The sequence below is a fragment of the Puntigrus tetrazona genome, chromosome 19 (genome assembly GCF_018831695.1).
Source record: "Puntigrus tetrazona isolate hp1 chromosome 19, ASM1883169v1, whole genome shotgun sequence".
Lineage (NCBI taxonomy): Eukaryota > Metazoa > Chordata > Actinopteri > Cypriniformes > Cyprinidae > Puntigrus > Puntigrus tetrazona.
In genome coordinates, this window is record NC_056717.1 from 2,310,243 (window position 1) to 2,329,613 (window position 19,371).

At 41.1% G+C, this 19,371-nt stretch overlaps 2 protein-coding genes, 1 long non-coding RNA gene and 3 other non-coding genes across 7 annotated transcripts; 2 read left to right on the top strand and 4 right to left on the bottom strand.

The window, feature by feature from the left end:
- The first annotated feature begins 1,027 nt into the window (after nt 1-1,027).
- On the top strand, nt 1,028-7,791 carry ctps1a (CTP synthase 1a). Its single transcript, XM_043218231.1, is given in 19 exon segments — nt 1,028-1,183; nt 2,035-2,215; nt 2,510-2,680; nt 2,909-3,009; nt 3,096-3,171; nt 3,174-3,211; nt 3,309-3,392; nt 4,243-4,323; nt 4,545-4,696; nt 5,219-5,351; nt 5,696-5,784; nt 5,889-5,983; nt 6,065-6,127; nt 6,218-6,261; nt 6,364-6,460; nt 6,537-6,592; nt 7,069-7,165; nt 7,270-7,414; nt 7,600-7,791. Coding segments are annotated over 18 exon segments (1,773 nt in total). The 5' UTR covers nt 1,028-1,183; nt 2,035-2,049; the 3' UTR covers nt 7,685-7,791.
- A 123-nt stretch (nt 7,792-7,914) lies between these two features.
- LOC122324052 lies at nt 7,915-9,841 on the bottom strand. Of its 2 annotated transcripts, none has more exons than XR_006247097.1 (7): nt 9,775-9,841; nt 9,249-9,302; nt 8,841-8,925; nt 8,616-8,661; nt 8,390-8,426; nt 8,187-8,223; nt 7,915-8,017 (listed from the first exon to the last, which is right to left on the bottom strand). It is a non-coding gene; the product is annotated as an uncharacterized LOC122324052 (long non-coding RNA). The 2 variants fall into 2 exon arrangements; XR_006247098.1 differs by having other exon boundaries at nt 9,713-9,795.
- Nucleotides 8,285-8,355, bottom strand: LOC122324257. The gene has a single exon (XR_006247127.1). It is a non-coding gene; the product is annotated as a small nucleolar RNA SNORD99 (small nucleolar RNA).
- On the bottom strand, nt 8,730-8,806 carry LOC122324258. The gene has a single exon (XR_006247128.1). It is a non-coding gene; the product is annotated as a small nucleolar RNA SNORD103/SNORD85 (small nucleolar RNA).
- On the bottom strand, nt 8,994-9,131 carry LOC122324259. The gene has a single exon (XR_006247129.1). It is a non-coding gene; the product is annotated as a small nucleolar RNA SNORA16B/SNORA16A family (small nucleolar RNA).
- A 2,317-nt stretch (nt 9,842-12,158) lies between the features above and the next one.
- On the top strand, nt 12,159-17,639 carry rab42a (RAB42, member RAS oncogene family a). The gene is made up of 2 exons (XM_043218444.1): nt 12,159-12,687; nt 14,544-17,639. The coding sequence occupies exons 1-2, from the start codon at nt 12,473-12,475 to the stop codon at nt 14,968-14,970; spliced, it is 642 nt and encodes a 213-aa protein (XP_043074379.1). The 5' UTR covers nt 12,159-12,472; the 3' UTR covers nt 14,971-17,639.
- The last annotated feature ends 1,732 nt before the right edge of the window (nt 17,640-19,371 follow it).

Genomic DNA, 19,371 nt, shown 5'->3' on the forward strand with positions numbered 1-19,371 from the left:
ATCTCTTTCTTACCTTTTTATAATATCAAGAACCTTCTTTCACCACGAAGAAGCTGAAAGTGGAGCAGAAAGGTTCTTCAGATGTTAAAGGTTCTGTATTGAACCATTTAGACAAAAAAAACGTTCTTCTATGGTAGACTATAAATTGCAAAATACTAAATTGCAAAATAAACTTTCAAGCCCAGCCCAGATTTAAAAAGTAGTTTTACACATTACTTTCTGTAAAAAGTATCTAAGTAACATAATTCGATACTTTTTTTTTTTTTTTACTTTTTTGCCAAAATATTTTCAAACCCAGGACTGGACAAATGGAAGAGTGTCTGTTATAGATGGGTTCAAATATTATTTTTATCTGTTAGGAGCCTAAGGACACCCATACTGCAGAAAAATCTAAGGCATTGATTTACCAGCATTAAAATTCTCTGACTGCTAGCAGTCCATTGACTGTTTTGGAGGACTTGGAGCAAAACATCACCCAGTTCCTTTGCAGGTTTCTAGCCTTAACAAATAGCCTAAGGCTGGGTACACACTAAAGATTTTTTTTTTAAATCTTATAAGATATTCATAATGTCCACAAACATGAGGGGGGAAACCCCCCAGATTTAACTGTCCTGCTCCTATAGTGTGTGTGGTGTCCTTGGGCTTACAATTCTATACAAATTTATGGTGAAAAACCGGCAGCTGTGGTTCCCGGAATTCTACAGTATAAAAAAAAAAAAAAAAAAATACAGTAACAATATTTTAGGTTTTATGGTTTACAGTTGAGACTGTTTTGTAGTGAGTAACGAATGTGCTTCGGAGTAAACGCAAACGCTTGCATTAGAAAATGTAGTGAAGTAAAAGTTGGCTGAAATACTTAAGTAAATCTCAATTGAAAACGAAGGTAAAGTACAGAAAACTTAAGTACTGTAACGAAGTAATTGCTGGTTATGCACATTGTGTTAAACGTCAATTAATAAAAAAAAATCGTCTTTATTTCGGTACTTGTCTCGCGCCCAAAGAAAGTCTTCGAATTACGAAACGCGCGTGCCCTCTGGCCTCCGGCTCGCCGTATGTGTTCCGCTACTCTGAGGTCGAGCAGCACGTGTGATGTGAACACGTTTGTTATCGCTTTAACAACGGGTTTCGCGCTTTCGAGATATCGTGGTAGGTCTGTCGCACCAGGACGGTCCGGTATTTTACAGTAAGTATGCAAAAATCCGATGTTCAAACCACCCGGTGAATTGAGCTTTCTTACGACAAGCGTGTTTGAGAAGTATGCGGATATTAGAGACGGCACAGAACACTATATAGTACTGTAACGTTAGTACTTGTTCTTCATACTTTGGGATTGTAGTCGCTATAGATGTGTAAAAAAAACAAAAAAAAAACTTCTGTACCTGTTGGTAAAACACAGTACAGGTCGCGAGCGTGAATATAAAAATAAACTCTAAAAAAAATCTAAACTCTTGCCGGGCAGTTTGACATTCGAAGGGGGTTTATACATATTGTCAACCAACAATACATAATTAAAATGTTTAAGAAGTACATATAGTAAACAAGGACAGTTTCGTGGAAATTTTGGTTGCCATTATAACGTGAATTAATATGTTCGTTAAGGATGGCATCACATTTCCTCACGCATATGATCTGCTGTAAATGTGATTTATGGATTGAAATTTTTAAGATATACTTCTGTTAGTTCATCTCTGGTGTGATTTGCTGTAACGGTCTGACTGTGTGTGGTGTTTGGTGATTTATGAAAGCGGTTAAAGGAGGATAAAGTGTTCTCTCAGAACAAATAAACCTGTGGGTCGTGGTCTGCAGCTTTCACGGATCTGTTTGCTTCTTCGGGGAATTGGTATTTTCTCATCGCTGAGTCAAGTGTTTGCTCATGACATGGAGTTTGGCCAAGTGAGATTGCGCTTAGGAATTGATCTTTATTGAATCGTGGTGAAACTTGCTGTTTAACAAAGAAATGGTCAAATGTGTGTGCGACCTTAAACCGTGTAAGCAGGTTTTAAATGAATGAACCCGGTCGTCTCCGTTGTCCAGGGTGTGATTGGCAGCATGAAGTATATTCTGGTGACGGGCGGTGTGATCTCAGGCATCGGGAAAGGCATTATAGCCAGCAGTGTGGGAACCATCCTCAAGTCCTGCGGCCTGCATGTCACAGCCATCAAGATCGACCCGTACATCAACATCGATGCGGGAACCTTCTCGCCGTATGAGCATGGTAATCTCACACCAGTCCTCATAGAAGCACGTTTACGCTTCTAATACTGCTTATTATGGTTACAGCACATCGAAATCAAACGATCTGCTTGCTAAATGCAAGCATCACCATGCATTATTTGAACAAAACCCTGACTATATATGTATAAGTGTTCTACTAGTCTCATGGTCCTAAAATATATATTTTCTTTAATATATGTGCATGTATGTATGTGTATAACACTAAAAGTTTTAAAATGTCTTTTATACTTTTCTGCTGATATTTGAGTTCTGTGACGTATTTGGTCTTGTGTAGGTGAGGTGTTTGTTTTGGACGACGGTGGAGAGGTGGATTTAGATCTGGGCAACTATGAGCGTTTTCTGGACATCAGGCTCACTAAAGACAACAACCTGACCACCGGAAAAATCTACCAGTCGGTCATCAACAAAGAGCGCAGGGGAGATTACCTGGGCAAAACCGTACAGGGTAAGAAAGAGGTCTCATATTCATTTGTCTGCTTTCAAAACGTTTTAGGATAAATTCACACTTGATTGAAGTATTTTTTTGGACTGTACCAAAAAGAAAATGAGATGTTTAGTCTGGTTGTTATTCAGATCTTGAATAAAAGGCATAAGGACATGGTCACAGTCATATGGGACAGCTCTTATGGCATATATTTTGCACAGAACTAACTGTGATAATGACTTGTTGCAGTGGTGCCACACATAACTGATGCTATTCAGGAGTGGGTGATGCGTCAAGCTAAAGTTCCTGTAGACGATGACGATGTTGAGCCCCAGGTCTGCGTCATTGAGGTGAGCGTTGGCGCTGGACACTTCATTTGATGAGATGCACGTCTTTACAGGTTTCTAGTGATTGAGGTTCGGATGTGTTGTTGCAGTTGGGCGGTACGGTCGGGGACATCGAGAGCATGCCTTTCATCGAGGCCTTCAGACAGTTCCAGTTTAAAGTGAAGAGAGAAATTTCTGCAACATTCACGTCAGTCTGGTACCACAGGTCAGGAGCCGTGTTGAGTGCGTTAGAGCGTAGGTCACAGACCGTATCATAATCATGCCATGCAAAAGTGACGTACCTTCTCGTCTGTGATGTCCAGCCCAGTGCTACAGGAGAGCAGAAGACCAAACCCACACAGAACAGTGCGAGGGAGCTCAGAGGACTGGGACTGTCACCCGACCTGGTGAGTCAAGCTGCATAGAGCACTTCTCCATGCACTTTCTGTGTTTGTTGCGTTATCCACAGTCGATAAATTTAGAGGCGGTTTCTCAGAGTGGGCTTTTTTTGTCTGTTTTAGTAACCGTCAGCATTACTAACACCATGTCATTTTTTTGACTTCTGAAAAATAATATTCACAGATATTCTGGAAACATGCTAAGTTCACACAGCCAATCAAATACCAAATCTGGATACTCTAATTTTGTGACTGTCTGTTTCTGTGTGACTCCTCCCATAGATAGTTCACCCATTGGTTCCTAAAAAGCCTCAGCATCCATCCAAAAAACACTTGACTAGAGCAATTTTAAAGGGGTTGTGACATGGAGTTTTAACAATTATTGTAATATGTTTCCTGAGGTTTACTTGTAAAAAATGTTGCCCTCTGACCCTTTGTCTAGAACCATCCTGTTTTATGGGGCCGGTCCTATAAGGCTAAAGGGTTACTCCACCCCAAAATTAAAATTTTGTCATTAATCACTTGTCGTTCCAATCCTGTAAAAGCTCAGATTGTCTTCAGAACACAACTGAAGACATTGTGGATATAAACCGGGAGGCTTGTGACTGTCCCATTGATAATTGCCAAACAATTATCACCGTCAAGGTCCAGAAAAGTATGAAAAGACGTCATAATAGTCCATCTGTCATCAGTGGTTCAGTGTTTAGCCTATTTAAATGTCAAGATATTGTCTAAACTAAACAAGCCATATTCGACTGTTAAGGTTTAAACGATGGATGCTTAAAAAATATCCAAATGAAGAAAAAGTATGTTGGTATTTTTTTGTTGGTCACACAAAGTTGTTTTCTTGCTCTTGCAGATAATGTGTCGTTGCTCCACTCCACTTGATACCTCGGTGAAGGAGAAGATATCCATGTTCTGTCATGTGGAGCCTGAACAGGTTGGTCTGGTTCCCGAAGAACTAAAAACAAGCCAACAGAACTATCATAAATGTTGAGTTCGTGAACAGCTGGTCTCATAAGTTGAACATGCAGCTAAAGGACAGTGGTTCGCATGCACTGATGCCGGATGCTTGATACTGATTAAAACTTTCACTTTTAGCATGAAAGGTGCCTTATGTGTATGCTCAATCATTAATTGAAAAGTTTGTCTTCTCTACAGGTGATCTGTGTACACGATGTGTCGTCCATCTACAGAGTGCCGCTGCTCTTAGAAGACCAGGGCGTTGTGGGATATTTCTGTCGCAGACTGAACCTTCCCATTGAAGCCAGACCCAGGAAAATGCTCGCAAAGTGGAAAGAGATGTCAGACAGGCTAGTACAAACTCAAAACCGATTCAGCATCAGTTTGTGGTTAATGATCAAAAAAGGTCCGTCGTTTTAGAGCGAAGGAGCATTTTCAGATTTGGATTAAACGTTACGAATGCAAACTCATTTTTTTTGTGGATTGACTTGCACAGAGGATTGTTCACCACAAAAATAGCAACGTGAGCTAAATAATTAAATTTAGACGGATGAGTAAAAAAAAAAATTTCACCCCCTAACAATTGTCATGAAGAGCAAAATTAGCTGTATAGACCAAAGCCACTTTTTGTACCAGGCTGTAAACATGTTTTAACATGGGGTGTATGGCACTGACTCTCTTTTGGAGTCAGTCTCTAGTGGTCAGCCTGTGAATTGCAGTTTTACTTCAGCGTTGGTTTTCACGAGGAAGACCAGGAGGTTTCCACTTGGAGCTAACAAGATGAATCCAGGTCTTTTGAGTTTTGTTTCACGTTGTGATACAGACAAAGAAGGGTCTTTTTTAATGGTATCTGCACTGTGTTTGTATGGTAGGTCGGACAGGCTGTTGGAGCAATGCTCCATTGCTCTGGTAGGGAAATACACCAAGTTTTCAGACTCCTATGCCTCTGTTATCAAAGCCCTGGAACACTCCGCTCTCGCCATCAGCCACAAACTAGAGGTTAAGGTGAGTGAAACACGGCCAGCTGATGCAACTGATTCTACCTCTAAAGAATACTTTTTGGATTTGGATTAGTGCTAATACTATATTTAATACATTTAATGTCAGCCGTGTATGGTGCTTGTAGTGCATGCTCTTCAATTGAACAGACAAATATACCACGCACTAGCCTTAGATCATTTCATATAAAATTGCAAACGAAACCGTGAGCATGCCGATCAGATCTTCGTCAGCGCTTAAAAGTAATAGCAGCCAAATAACAACAAAACGGCTATGATGTCTGTTTATCAAAGACCAAAAGACAACAATTTGAATCAATGAAGCTTGATCTCTAATTCTTCTTTCTCTAGTACGTTGACTCTGCAGATTTGGAGGCCAGCACGTTACAGGAGGAACCTGTGAAGTACCACGAGGCCTGGCAGAAGCTCTGCAGCGCAGAGTGAGTAATTCTTGTTCATTATGGAGAATGCAGGTGCAATCAGTGTTCGGTTTTCGCCCGCTACGCTGATTCAGTTTTCTAATATTGCTCTCTCGTGCCGTCAGTGGTATTTTAGTACCTGGAGGTTTTGGGATTCGAGGGACGGAGGGCAAGATTCAAGCCATCAGCTGGGCCAGGAAGCAGAAGAAGCCTTTCCTCGGTGGGACCTCACTAAATGCACTAACACCGAATGTCCCGCAGCGCCTGTGAACGTAACCTGTCTGTGACGCTCGTCTTTCAGGTGTGTGTTTGGGGATGCAGCTCGCTGTGTGTGAATTTGCTAGGAACATGTTGGATTGGAAAGGTACATTTTTCCTACACCTACAAAAAAAATTTTTTTACTGAATGTTTAACAAGCTGTTTTGAAGAAAGCGTGTCTCTTGGTTTTCCCTAGGTGCCAACTCCACAGAATTCGACCCGGAAAGTAAACATCCCGTGGTGAGTAGATTCCGTTAAAATGTGGATTTCTCGTCGGTTTCGCATCTGAAGCAAATGGAGCGGATGTAATGATTTCCCCGTGTTCGATTGGGCGCCTCTCAGGTGATAGACATGCCAGAGCACAATCCAGGGCAGATGGGAGGAACTATGCGACTGGGGAAAAGGAAAACCATTTTCAAAACCAAAAACAGCATACTTAGTAAGTGCATTTCACAAACTGAAACGCTGTACTAGTAAAACAACAGACAGCTTTAAACGTATTCTCTCTCAAACAGGAAAACTTTATGGAGATGTAGATTATGTTGAGGAAAGACACAGACATCGCTTTGAGGTACATCATCTTATTTTTTAAGAATAATTCATATGACAGTATGTGTGTAATGTGACGGTAAAAGATTTGTTACATTATCTCTCAAACGTGTTCTGTTTGTGTATTTTGTTTGCTATATTTTCTTAATTTATTTGTGAACCGCTATGCCTTCATGTAAGTGCTTAATTATAGTTTGGTTGTTGACACATAGGCCTTTCACCTTTATTCAGACACCAAAGTTGAATGCGTAAATGCTTTGATCAGACTACTCATCAGTTGAATTGTTAAATGCTGCGCATGTTAGCACACAATTTTCATTATGATTGAGCCTATGGTTTTTCTACGTTGAGACAGCCGTCGAATGAGTACTGTTTGCTGAAAAATCGATGTTTAGACACATCAAGGTGAAAATGTCAATTATGCTCACTTAAGATTTGTCCGGATTACTTGTGTAGCTTTGTTAGTATTTATTCTTCTCATTTCTTTTGTTTGCACAGGTGAACCCAGAGCTGAAGCAGCATTTTGAGGAGAAGGGCTTTCATTTCGTGGGTCAGGACGTGGAGGGCGAGAGAATGGAGGTCATAGAGCTGGACGGTAGGTCCGAGCAAATCCACAAAGATCAGCTGAAATGCATATTTGCCACTCTTCAACACATTTATAAAATATTAAAAATGACAAGTCAATATTGATTTCTGCAGATCACCCGTATTTTGTTGGTGTCCAGTATCACCCAGAATTCACATCCAGACCCATTAAACCATCTCCACCATACTTGGGCCTGCTGCTGGCTGCTGCTGGGAGACTCCCAGGTTATCTTCAGAAAGGCTGTCGGCTTTCACCACGGTATGCACTGACGTTCCCAGAGTGGCCCAATTCCTCTCACCCAGTGCCATCCTCAGATTTATAATAAACACGTTCTGCTGTTTCTTGAACATTGACCTCTGGAAAAGTATTGTGCATTATGGCAACAGCCATGCGAACTTCACTAGGTTTTTGGGGGTGTAACGCAATTGGTTTTCTGTTGACAGAGAAACGTACAGTGACCGAAGCGGCAGCAGTTCCCCAGACATGGAGATCATGGAGTTCAAACTACGTTCACTCGCTCAGGAATGAATCTGTTCATGGTATGTTGCAGCCAGGTCTGGTCTCTGGGAGGTAGTTTCAAGGATCCAAGAAATAAGAACTGTCACACGATCAATTAAACTCAAATTTATAAACTTGCTCTGGCCCAGTGTTTTTGTTCTAGTATTAAATGTTCAAAGTCGTGAATGTTTAGTTGATCTTTATGATTTGCAGTTTTAACTAGAAAGGCTCGTTTTTACAAAAAAGACAAAAACAACTTCTCAGCCAAAGGGTCTTTTATTTATAGACTTGATAAATCATACAAGTAGAGTTAAACAACCACACAGATGAACTTCCAGATTTGTTCCACTTGCTGGGTAGGAGCTGAAAACCAAAAAAAAAAATTTAAATAAAGTCAGGCAAGTACAGACAACGCCATCTAAGCAAAAACTGATCTCAGTCCCATTTCCGAAGGCTTCATCCAGCAGTCACCCTTAAAGTCATTATAATCATCGATCAGGAATTGATACATTTATTAAGATGACAAACATACCAGCACTAGCTCGACCAGTCCTACAAGCCATCAGCACCTGTGGGGAAAACAAATTATATAAGTGCAAGTCCTAATAGACAAACAAAACGTCTAAAAAGCACTGATCTCAGTCCCATATCCGCAGGTTTCATCCAGCAGTCACCAATAAAGTAAATCATCATTGATCAGGAATCAACACGCCATAAAAGCTGACAGAAACACACCTGCACTAGCTCGACCCGTCCTACAGGCCATCAGCAGCTGAGGAGAGAGGAAATAAAAATCAAATCTCCGCCAGAGCATGTATTGGACAGTCGAGTGACCGACGCAGACACCGGTAGACAGGCCAGTCAAAGTCTGCCCGTTGATTTAGCACGTTGTTGAAGAACAGAGCACACGGACAGCACAGGCTCTCAGAAACGTGCAAAAACACTACAGACATCGACTTACATGGGCTCACACGACAGAGGTCTCCTCACAGGCAGCACTGCAACATCTGAGGGAAAAAAAAAAACATTTAAAACCAAAGCCAAAAGTTAAACTGAAGTAACTTAAGGCCTCAAGTTTGGCTCAGGAGCGTTTATTTTGGGTCTCATAATAGAGTCGTTCTCAGAGAGGGCAAGTTTGTCATCACGGCCAACATTAAAAACAAGATTGATTAAAAAAGACGCCAACCTCTTGGAGAAGTCTCGCTGGGACCATCTCTAGTAGGATTGATGGGACTCCTTTATAAAGGGCAGCTCATTCTGCATCATCCAACCTGCGTGAAAGAAACGGCCAGCGTTAGGTAGGGCTACTTAAACACTGGCATCCAAGTCGTCAAGTTCCGGTTGTCCTTTACCCTTAAATGTTGCTGGGACAGAAAAAAAAGGAACTGTACAGCGACCGTCGGTAAAGTGTTTCTTTAGGCTCCTGTTTGACCCGCTGCCGTTACAGAGAAACGGAACGGCTTCGATCAGGGCCGCGACTTCAGCCTCGCCATTATTAACCAAGCTTAACTCGCAGGTTTTATTCATGTCGTCCGGTTTTAAGTGGGCACGTTTACTACAGGTTAACGTTACATTGTTAAAGTTGACTCGATACCTCTGCAGAAGGGACTGCGGTGGAACCACGAGGCGATGCGGGACCGACGGACACCTGAAAAACAGGAGATACGGAGGAAGTGAGGGGACAAACGGACGCAAAACAGAAATAACGTTGTAGGTAGAAGCTTAACATGAACGGCGATGAACAAGTGACTACGTTATGTAACCAAGGTTACAGGCTTTGCTTTAATGCCTAGACTGTTTCCAACGTTAAGTAAAACGTAAACAAAACAGCTTTTAGAAAAACGCATGTCTTAAGTTGCATTTATTTACAAAACCTTATATTGCTTTCCCTAACGTTAAGAGCGCAAGTAATTTTTATTAAAAAAAAGAAACAAGGAAGGAATGTTTCGAGGCCAGAAATTACTTCATCGCGACTACTACTAAACCCCAGAAATCCTGCGCTGAACACCTATAATTCACAAATGAGCTATTGGTGTAACAACAAAACAAACTACTTACAAAAAATACACGCTAAAACGCATCGCACGGTCTTCGATGTTTTAGGATTGCGTTAAACTCACCTCCATTCTCCGAGAAAGCGGGTGGAAAGAGGAAGGATGAGAACGCGACACGTGCTTTTATACAGCGAAACGTGACGCTGATTGGTTGAATGAGATGTTGCGTCGCAACGCTGGGATATGTAGTTCTGATTTGTAGAATGTAGTTCCGTCACATACGCTTGTAATAAAAATGAACGTACGTTGAAACATGCTGTTGTGTTAAACCGACTTGCTTTTAGTAGGGGTTTAGATACAAAAAAAGGCGGCCAATAAGAGCCGGAAGGCAGTAGTGACAGCCGAATATTTTAGTTGTTATCTGACTGACATGTTGCACGTTGCTCTGCAAGGGGGCTACCATTAACTAACAAACACTATATGTGAAACGAATGTAGTTTGACAGGAATTACAAAAGACACGTGTAACACGAACCATATCTTTTTGTGTGTTAACCTTTCAGGAGATTGTTTGATATCCATTAACTTACTATAACAATTGACCAAACCGTTCTTTTAAGAACTACACTTCTCTGCCTTCTCCCTTCTTTCCATTATTTCTGTCTTCGCCTTGTGTTTACCTGGCTATCGGTTATTTCAGGTAAGAAGTCATCACATTTCCAAAATTCTACTAACGTTAACTAATTAGATCAGAACGTGCATGTCACATCTCTGGACTTTTGTTATTGTTTTTTTTTGTCTCGAGCCACGTGCTGTCTGTGCCCTGCCTTCCCTTGGTGTTTAATTGTTTAATTGTCTTCAGCCTTGTCTCGTTAATTTAGTTAATTTCCTTGTGTATTTAAGCCTTGTGTTTTGTGTTCACCTTGTCGGATCATCAACGTTACAATGTTTCATAGTCAACGTCCAGAAGTGATTTTTTTTTTGTTCCTGAGGTCTTTTTCGTGGTTTTTGTTCTGCCTGCCTTTTTTGTATTTATTTTTTGCCAGTTTTTGGATTAAATCTGTTTAAGTTTATTTCGAGTCTCGAGCGCTCCTTTTTCTCTCCCGAGAAACCACGGGAAACGTGACAGTGCAAAAACGTATCCACAGAAAAATGTTATTCAACTTCTCAATGATCTATGTCTCAATGTCTTGTTTTTCAGCATGATATGACCCATATCAGGAGGTGCTGTGTGAATCTGATCTTAGGTACATGTGGGTATGTGAATAAAATCCATTTTACATAAGCAAACAAACAGTTTATTGCCAAACAATACTTGTTTATTTATTTTTACATTTTCCTCTGCCGTCAGCCACATCAGAAGCATTTGAAGAGACACAGAAGGAGAGAGAAGTACATTGGTAACGCATTAAATATGACTCAAAGCCTTTATTCTCACTATAATAGCAGCTTTATGGCAAATGCCTAATAAATCTTAAATGTTTAGAAAGTACGTAGTAGGAAAGGTGTCGTTTGCTCTTCTTGAAATCCTTTGTTTCTGTAGACACCTTCTTATTCCATAACGTTACAGTTTGTGTGGTGTTTTATGTATGTTGATCATTATAATATACACTAATGATATTTGTACGCTGGCAGCCTCCACCCACATCCGGGTTTTAGCGACACCTGACGTCCGGTTTTTAGTGGCAGCCACTTCCTGCTGACAGCTGCCGATTTTTCGCCTAACCCCCTCTCCCTGCTTTTACACATTGGCCCATAAAAAAACAAAACAAAAAAAAAAAAAAACCCGATTATGTAATGGCTAATTCCATCTGTCCACAGATTATGCCATAGGCTACATAAACTCATACTCGGGAGAATAGTGTGATCAGGATTAGCGGGATACCGGTCAGCTGATTAAGATAACCCCATTAAGCGCTTTATTTCTTTTTTAACATTACACGGTATTTACAAGCATTTTCCGGATCTTGTAAAGGACGCGCGGAAGCCCCCGCAGTGTGTTTCAGCACCACGGACAGAGACAGAGCACTCCGCCGGGACTGAGCCTAGATCAACTCCGAAATAAACACAAAAAATAATAACATTTTCTGACGTAACCTTTTATATATAATTAACAAAACCAAAAAATTAATGTATTTTCAAGATTGTAACCCTTAGATGATCAGTTTGTTTTCATAATATAATGCCACTTTATATAATATAATGCCACAGGATATTAATAATAATAAAAAGGCTTAATAATGTTTAATTAAAAAAATATATATATATATATATATATTTTTTTTTTTTTTTTTAAGGCCACAAAAGATTGGATGATGAACTGTTGACTCCGATTATAAACACGCATGTTTGATCTTTAACACTGCAGTTTTATGCGCGCAATAAATCAAGACACCTTGCTCTGCAGGGACTTTACCCCGTCGCCCCGCTCCACGCGCTGTTTACTAGCATCCACTAAAACCCTCGCGCTTCACCCGCTTCTCGTGTCCCGTCGCTTTATAAATATGTATAAACGTTACATAAACGCGCTAAACGAACGCCTGTGCATACACACGCCGTACAACGGGAAGAGCGTTACGTAACGCTTATTCTGCGAAACGGGTTTCGCTTCCTTCCCCCGCACATCTCCGACGAAAGTCATCGACTCCGTTCGCTGTAGTTACACGTTAGTTAGCAGAAGCGATCCGAGAAGGAGCGTCACATGACTGCAGCAGCGCGTCCGCCGCGCCCCCACCTTCTCCATCCTCCGCTCCGCTCCACACACGCTCAATGTAAACACCGCTTTGTCTCGGAGCCTGTGGCCGGAGCTCTGCACTCGCCATGCCATGGATATTTTATGGCAATACCAGTTCAGGATCATTTTACTGGGGGACTCGACGGTGGGCAAGTCATCTTTGCTCAAGAGGTTCACGGATGGCGTATACAGCGATGTAGCGGACCCCACGGTGGGGGTGGATTTCTACGCCCGTTCACTAGACATCGAGCCCGGCGTTAAAATCAAGCTGCAGCTATGGGACACAGCCGGACAGGAGAGGTTCAGGTTAGCCTTGCTGTTATGTTAAGCAATATTCGCATGGTATATGATTTTAGCACATTTTGCGATGCCATTGGTTTGCCATACTTTTATATCAGTGTTTATCCCTTTTATATACCGAGTTCAGGCAGGCCTAGGACTGTTTGTGAATGAGTTAAACGGGCTCATCTCATTGATTTGTTCCAGCATCACATGCCTCACCTGTTTGGACCCTGTGATGATGAGCATGTGGTTTATTATTGTCACTGGGCTCAGATCCCGCCGTCTCTTGATCTGTTTGGCCTACATTTCGAAGCACTGCCTGCCTTCAGGGAAACACAAACAGCCATCCCCGCTGCTTTAAAGAGCCCTTCAACCAGCGGAAAAGCCTTTATGGTTTTATAATCTGAAGGATCAGACGCACACCGTCTAATTTCCACACATGATAGCTGTACGCACAGATAAATTAGACATGCATATATTTAGCTTAACATCCCCCTCCCACAGATATGTGATATGTTTAATTGTATAATTAAAATTCATTTCAGTTATGAACTAGGCCATTGCCTGAGGCCAGTGCTTCTGACTGTCCATCTGACAAAACGCACTCCACGGCAGATGCAAAATTTATATAGCATAGACATTGCTTGAACGAGGGCCGGAGCTGTCGTCGCACAGCGGCATAAACAAAGAAATAAGGAACGTATTGGTTCTAGCTGCTAGAATGCTCTTTTGTAGGTTTAATACTGTCCTCCTGATACATTGCTGTGTCTTTTATTATGCATTTTTCCAAGGTTGTCTTTTAAATGCATAACGCAACTTGATTTTTCATACTGGAAATGTAATTTTTTGGTCTTGCAGAAGAAGAGATATCGGTTTAATTATACTGAAATATCCATATGATATACAGAGCTTTTATGTGTTATGCAAAAAATAGAACTGGTGGCTCAGTGGTTTCTGGTTTTAAGTGTATCATCAGCTGTTTCGTGTTACATGAGTAGTAACAAAATGGACTTTTCTGGCTTCAATGGTAACTGTAGTAGTAGTAATAATAATTTAAACTTTGCAGCTGGGACAATACAGCACTTTGACAATTTATTGCTATCTTGCCTTTGTGTCAGATTCGTAGAAGTTTCTACAATCTCAATCATACATCTGTACAAATTCACCACCTTGTATATTTTCACTTGAGATCCTCTTCTATACTCTCCAAAAATTGGTCTAATTTCCTTTTATCGCAGCTTGTAACCTGCTGCTTTTTAAAAAAAAAAAAAAAAAAAAGTTGAAGTAATTGAAACATTATGCCACAAAACAATGTCAAACTAGTATAAAGGCTGTTTATTTCTGGATAATTTTTGGAAAGTTCCAGAAATGTTCTAGCCCCCTGTAACTTTATATGGAAACCAAAATATTCCATTCTTTGGTTAAAATTCCTCAATAGTGGTGTAAAACAACCCTTTTTACATCGTCAGAAACGGCTCCGTTCACTGCGATCCGTTCCAGTGCATGTCCCTTTAAATGCTAATGAGTCTCTGAGAGACTTCATCCGCATTCGTCATAAAACTGCTAACTAGAAAATCCTTAGGAAAGGGAAATATTAATTTTTGCTCCTGCATCCAAACAATGATGAACCGTTTCTAGCTCACTTAGGACGGGTCTGTGCTAAAACACCAGTATCGATCAACAATTGTGGGAGGGGCTTAAAGACCAAGACCAATTCCTATCTAAATGAATGGGTGAATCTTAAAAACTGTGCCTTATGAATGTTGTTTCATATGAGTTTAAAAAGCTTATGTTTCAGGCTAGACAAGTCGATGACCCCTTTAGGATCTCTAGCCATCATTTGATGCATTAAATATATGTCATCTTCTTCATCCCGTCAGGTCCATCACTACTTCCTACTATCGCAACTCTGTGGGCGGCCTCTTGGTCTTCGACCTGACGAACAGGAAGACCTTCGATCACGTGCGGGAATGGCACCGAGAGGTCAGCGAGCACATCCTCCCTCATCACATGGTCTACATCCTAATCGGCCACAAGAGCGACCTGGGCCGCGACCGCAAGGTGACTCGCGACGAGGCCGAGCAGCTGGCGGCCGAACTCGGCGTTCGTTACGTGGAGACCTCGGCCAAGTGCAACAGCAACGTGGAGCGTGCTTTCGAGCTGCTCACGCGGGACATCTACGAGCTGATGAAGATGGGCGAGATCTCCACGCGCGACGGCTGGGACGGGGTCAAGAGCGGCCTCACCGCTAAAGTCCTGTATCCTGCCGAGGAGGAGGCGGAGCGGGAAAAGAGCTGCAACTGCTGACTCCCGCAAGCCACCTGCAGTCACTCACCTGTGTATCAGTCGGTCTTCGCTTTCACCAACGTGTCGCATCGTGGTCACCGCCTCGGGCCTGGACCGCTGCACTTACCTTGTTGTCGCTGTCTGAGGTCGACGGTGCAAGCCTCTCGAAGGTGTAGTATATTTGGGCTTCAACGGACAGGCCCTGCTTCATATTATTGGAGATCACGTTCTGAAGTTTTCAGCAATCTTGCGGATTTTAGAGTCTCGTCGTACTCTACATCCTCTGGAGCTTTCTCCGTTCCCTTTAACCGTTATTACTATGATACAGTTAACATTTAGAGAGAACATATCGTAACTGCAATCTTATACACACTAATACTTCAAAGACCCCATAAAATAGCTTAACTACATGGTTTTCTCTTCTGTGTTGGCATCCCTTGTCGAAACATTAAGTCGGAGACAGACAAATGGCTTGCCCTCAAAAGAAATATACCCAATAGCCGTTGGTTTATGTCAGTGCCATGAGCCATGCTACCTATCGCTAGTCTCCTGGTATTAGGAGAAGGGCATTTGAGAGCATAATATTTTCCCAGTAGCAAAATGTGTTTTTAATAGTTTTTAGCACTAAACATAGCACATAAATTGCATCAGTGTTCAAAATAGTCATGAAACGAAAGCCGCAAAAACCTTTTTAAATAAGATGTAAAAGTGAAAACTGGCTGGTAGACATAATCGATAGGGTCAAAGGCAGGGGCCTTTCGCACAGAACGCATTTTTATCATTCCAGCGCGCTGCTTTTCTGTTGTGTTTCTGTGTTAAACACGTTCTAGATGGATCTAGAACGCGCTCGCTTCTTTTATAGTGTATCGTTAAAGACTCCTTGTCAGGATTTCAATTTTGACACACAGCGCAGTTCATCGACACCAGTTCCAAAACGGGGGACCAATCAGAAGACCCCGGAGGCGGAGCAAGCGATTTCTTATCAAAATCTATTCTTCTGTTTGGCTTTTTTCTTCTATTTGCGTTTTTTTTCTTTTTTTAATATTTTTAAAGTGTGCTTTTAAAGTCCAAGATGCGTTCTGCGTGAATGTGTTAAAGGTGGTATTTACACAACGGTATCGAGTGATAATGGAAAACCTTTTATGCATTTTAGCCATTGAATTTGGCCTTGAAACGCATCTGAAAAAGTTGAGATTTTGGAGACAATGCCATTGCTGTCTCCATTTAAACCAGGACTGCTGACTGCCCTGCAAAGTTTAGCTCCAGCTCTAATCGAACACACCTGAAGCGACTAATTAAGGTCTAAGATCGCTTGAAAATGAAAAGCAGGTGTATTCGATTAGGGTTGGAGGGTAAACTAAACCTTTAAATCATGAATGCAACCTATTGGTAAAAGCCACCTTGCCCATGGATGAAAGACATTTTATAATATCTTTAAACATAGTATCCATTCTCTAAAGCAGTTCTGTGTAATCAAGCCTTTTAAAATCTAGTAATCCGTAGACCTTGACGACGTTCCTGACGCAAAGCCTGTTCCAAAAGATAGTCAGCAGCAACACTGCACCTCCATTGAAACGCCATATTTCGGCTGCAGCACATGTATATAACTACATCTTATTCAATACTGGAAAATATCAATTGAAAGAAATTGACTATTTTGCCCAGTATTAGCGGTGCTATGTATTGTCTGTGCTTATTAGAGTATCAGTGCATGCAAACAAGTCTATAACAAATTTTCACCTGCGCGTATACCATTGAAGTCGAATCGCTCATGAAGTTAGATTGATTCATATGTCACCGTACGCCTGAAGTGTCGACCGTTTCGATGTGAAAACCCTGGATTATTGCCACTTGAGCACTGGAGATTGTCCCTGTACGCATACTCTAGTGTACACTTAAAAGCCGAAGTATGCTTTGAGCTGACTATAGATTGGAACAGAGCTGTAGAGAAAGACAAAACATGCTTTAGCGAGATTGATCACGCACCGGCTGGAAGTTCACACCGAGAACAATATCTATATCTACACACCAGAGACTTACAAGTGGGCATAGCCAAAGCTCACATTGCAGCTGCCCACAAGCACCACTAAACATCACGTTTCTTGGAGGCTGAACTCACTGACACCAGAATCCTGTCTCATGCACCGACCCTGACCACGTGCTGCTTCAGATTAAGGCAGAAGATATAAGAGATATAAGGGCACTCTTCGTCTCACCAGCACGTCAGTACCAGACTTCAGTCATGCTTGCTGTACAGAGGTTTCAGGCAGCATTGCTAACAGTCTTCCATCATGTGCCATCGGTGCGTTTGCACGTACATTTCTCTACGGCTAAATGCACTGTAAATAGCAGCGGGGCACAGCGTACTCACATGTCAGGTGGAACCTAAAGGTTCGCGTGGCTTGCCTTGCGGGTCAGCATGCTCTAATTCAGAGCTAGTACGAAAATAGAGCATGAGAAAGCATTCGTGCCAGAGGAACATCGGAACTGTGCAAGTTCGGTTACGCATTTTTTTCATTTTACAGACCAAGTGGGAAAACCTCCCAAGTGATCTTCTGTAGTGCGTGACCATGGACCACAAAACCAGTTAACCAGAGTCCATCCATAATCTGAAAGCTGAACTTTCCATTGATTTGTTGTTTTTAAATTGCAAAAAAAATCGAAATACTAGAAAATCGCCTTTAAAGCTGTCCAAAACGAAGTTCTTATCAATGCATATTACTAATCAAAAATGAAGTTTTGATATATTCCCGGTAGGAAATTTACTAAATATATTAAAGGAACATGATCTTTAATTAATATACCAATGATTTTTGGCATAAAAGTAGAATCAATACTTTTGACCTTCTTGGTTATTGCTATAAACATACCTGTGCTACGTAATACTGGTTTTGTGCTCCAGGATCCCATGTATTGGGTAAACTTCTAAAAAAAAAACACAGATTCTGTTGCTTTTGATCCACGTGCTTTAGGACAATCAGGTTATCTTGCTCGTTTTCACTGCTTTATCGCGCAGATGAAAAACATCGGAGAAATGTGAGCTCTGTATAAACATTAAGAATGAAATGAGTGAACGAGCCCAACTTTTCATCCAACACCAGAACTCACAAGGGCAGCGTTCATTTGTATGGATGTACGATTACTAAAGGGAAATCAAACACTTTTGTGGACAAAACACCGACCTAAATGCGCTAACAAGTTAAAGCTGTGGATACAAAGTTTACAGGGACGAGAAACGGATACGAATGAAAGAAAGTCGTGCTGGAATGAGGCTAAATTTACAAATGCAGTTCACACGTGCAAAAATAGTCAAAAGCTGTGTGAAAAGCCTATTTTCTGAATCTCTGACGGGTCGATTCAATTAGATTATTTCACCTTGAGTGTGTTTACATGTATAAATATTCAAATAAAGATCTGAAGGACTGAAATATGTGACTGCACTGCTGTTGTGTTGCGGTCACTGAACGGTTTTGCACAATTTGACTAGTTTCTATGGTAACTGCATTCATTAAGTACTTACTCGTGGCGTATTTAACTGCACATAATGTTTCTCAAGTACTAGTTCGCGTATGAATGCATTATTATGACAATGATAAAATCATTCTCGGTGGTGCCAAATACGTTGTACACGACCCCTAGCGGTCAACAGCTCTATGACCCCGTTTTAATAAAATTGGTTGCAGGGAAATAAATCAAATAGCTAGCGTAGGTTTATTGTGTATTATAGATAGAGGATAGGACACTTCAGTATAACAGCAGGGCTTTCATTAGTCACCCACTGTCCATTCTAGCCACATCTGTACAGGCCTTCATAGGGGCTCGTCGCTAATGTGGATGAGCAGAGTGAAATGTATTGCACATTTTAAATGTTAAATCAACTGTAATAATTGCTAATGATGTACATCAAGCTCTGGGCATTGTAAAGTGTCAATATATTTGCATTGTGATTTGGTAAATGTCATATAAGATTCATTATGTTTAAATAAAATTAGAATTGAGATTGTGTTCTCAGTCGTTTGCAGTATGTTGTGTGTGTGTGTGCGTGTGTAAATGATAAGAAGTTCAGTATGATTTCACCAATGTGTGTTTGGTTTATTTCAGTTAGCCTGACTTATTGCCAGTTAATAATGAGTCAGGCTAACCGCAATAAGCCTGGCTTGTTTGGTAAGCTTGTTTTGTGAAACAGGCCCCCGGTTAGTTGATAATTGCGCCAGTTGCCAATAAAACACAGAATTTGAAAAAAACCCTATTGTGTCAGGGCTGACAAACTTTTAACAAATTAGTCAGCTTATACATATCTGCAATTATTTATTATCTTTTTTTTTTTAATGTTGTAGTAAAGGTGATTCTTCACTGATGATTTGGAATATCCGTAGAAAGAAACTTTTCCTTCACAACAAGGACGCTGGTAGAATAATGTAA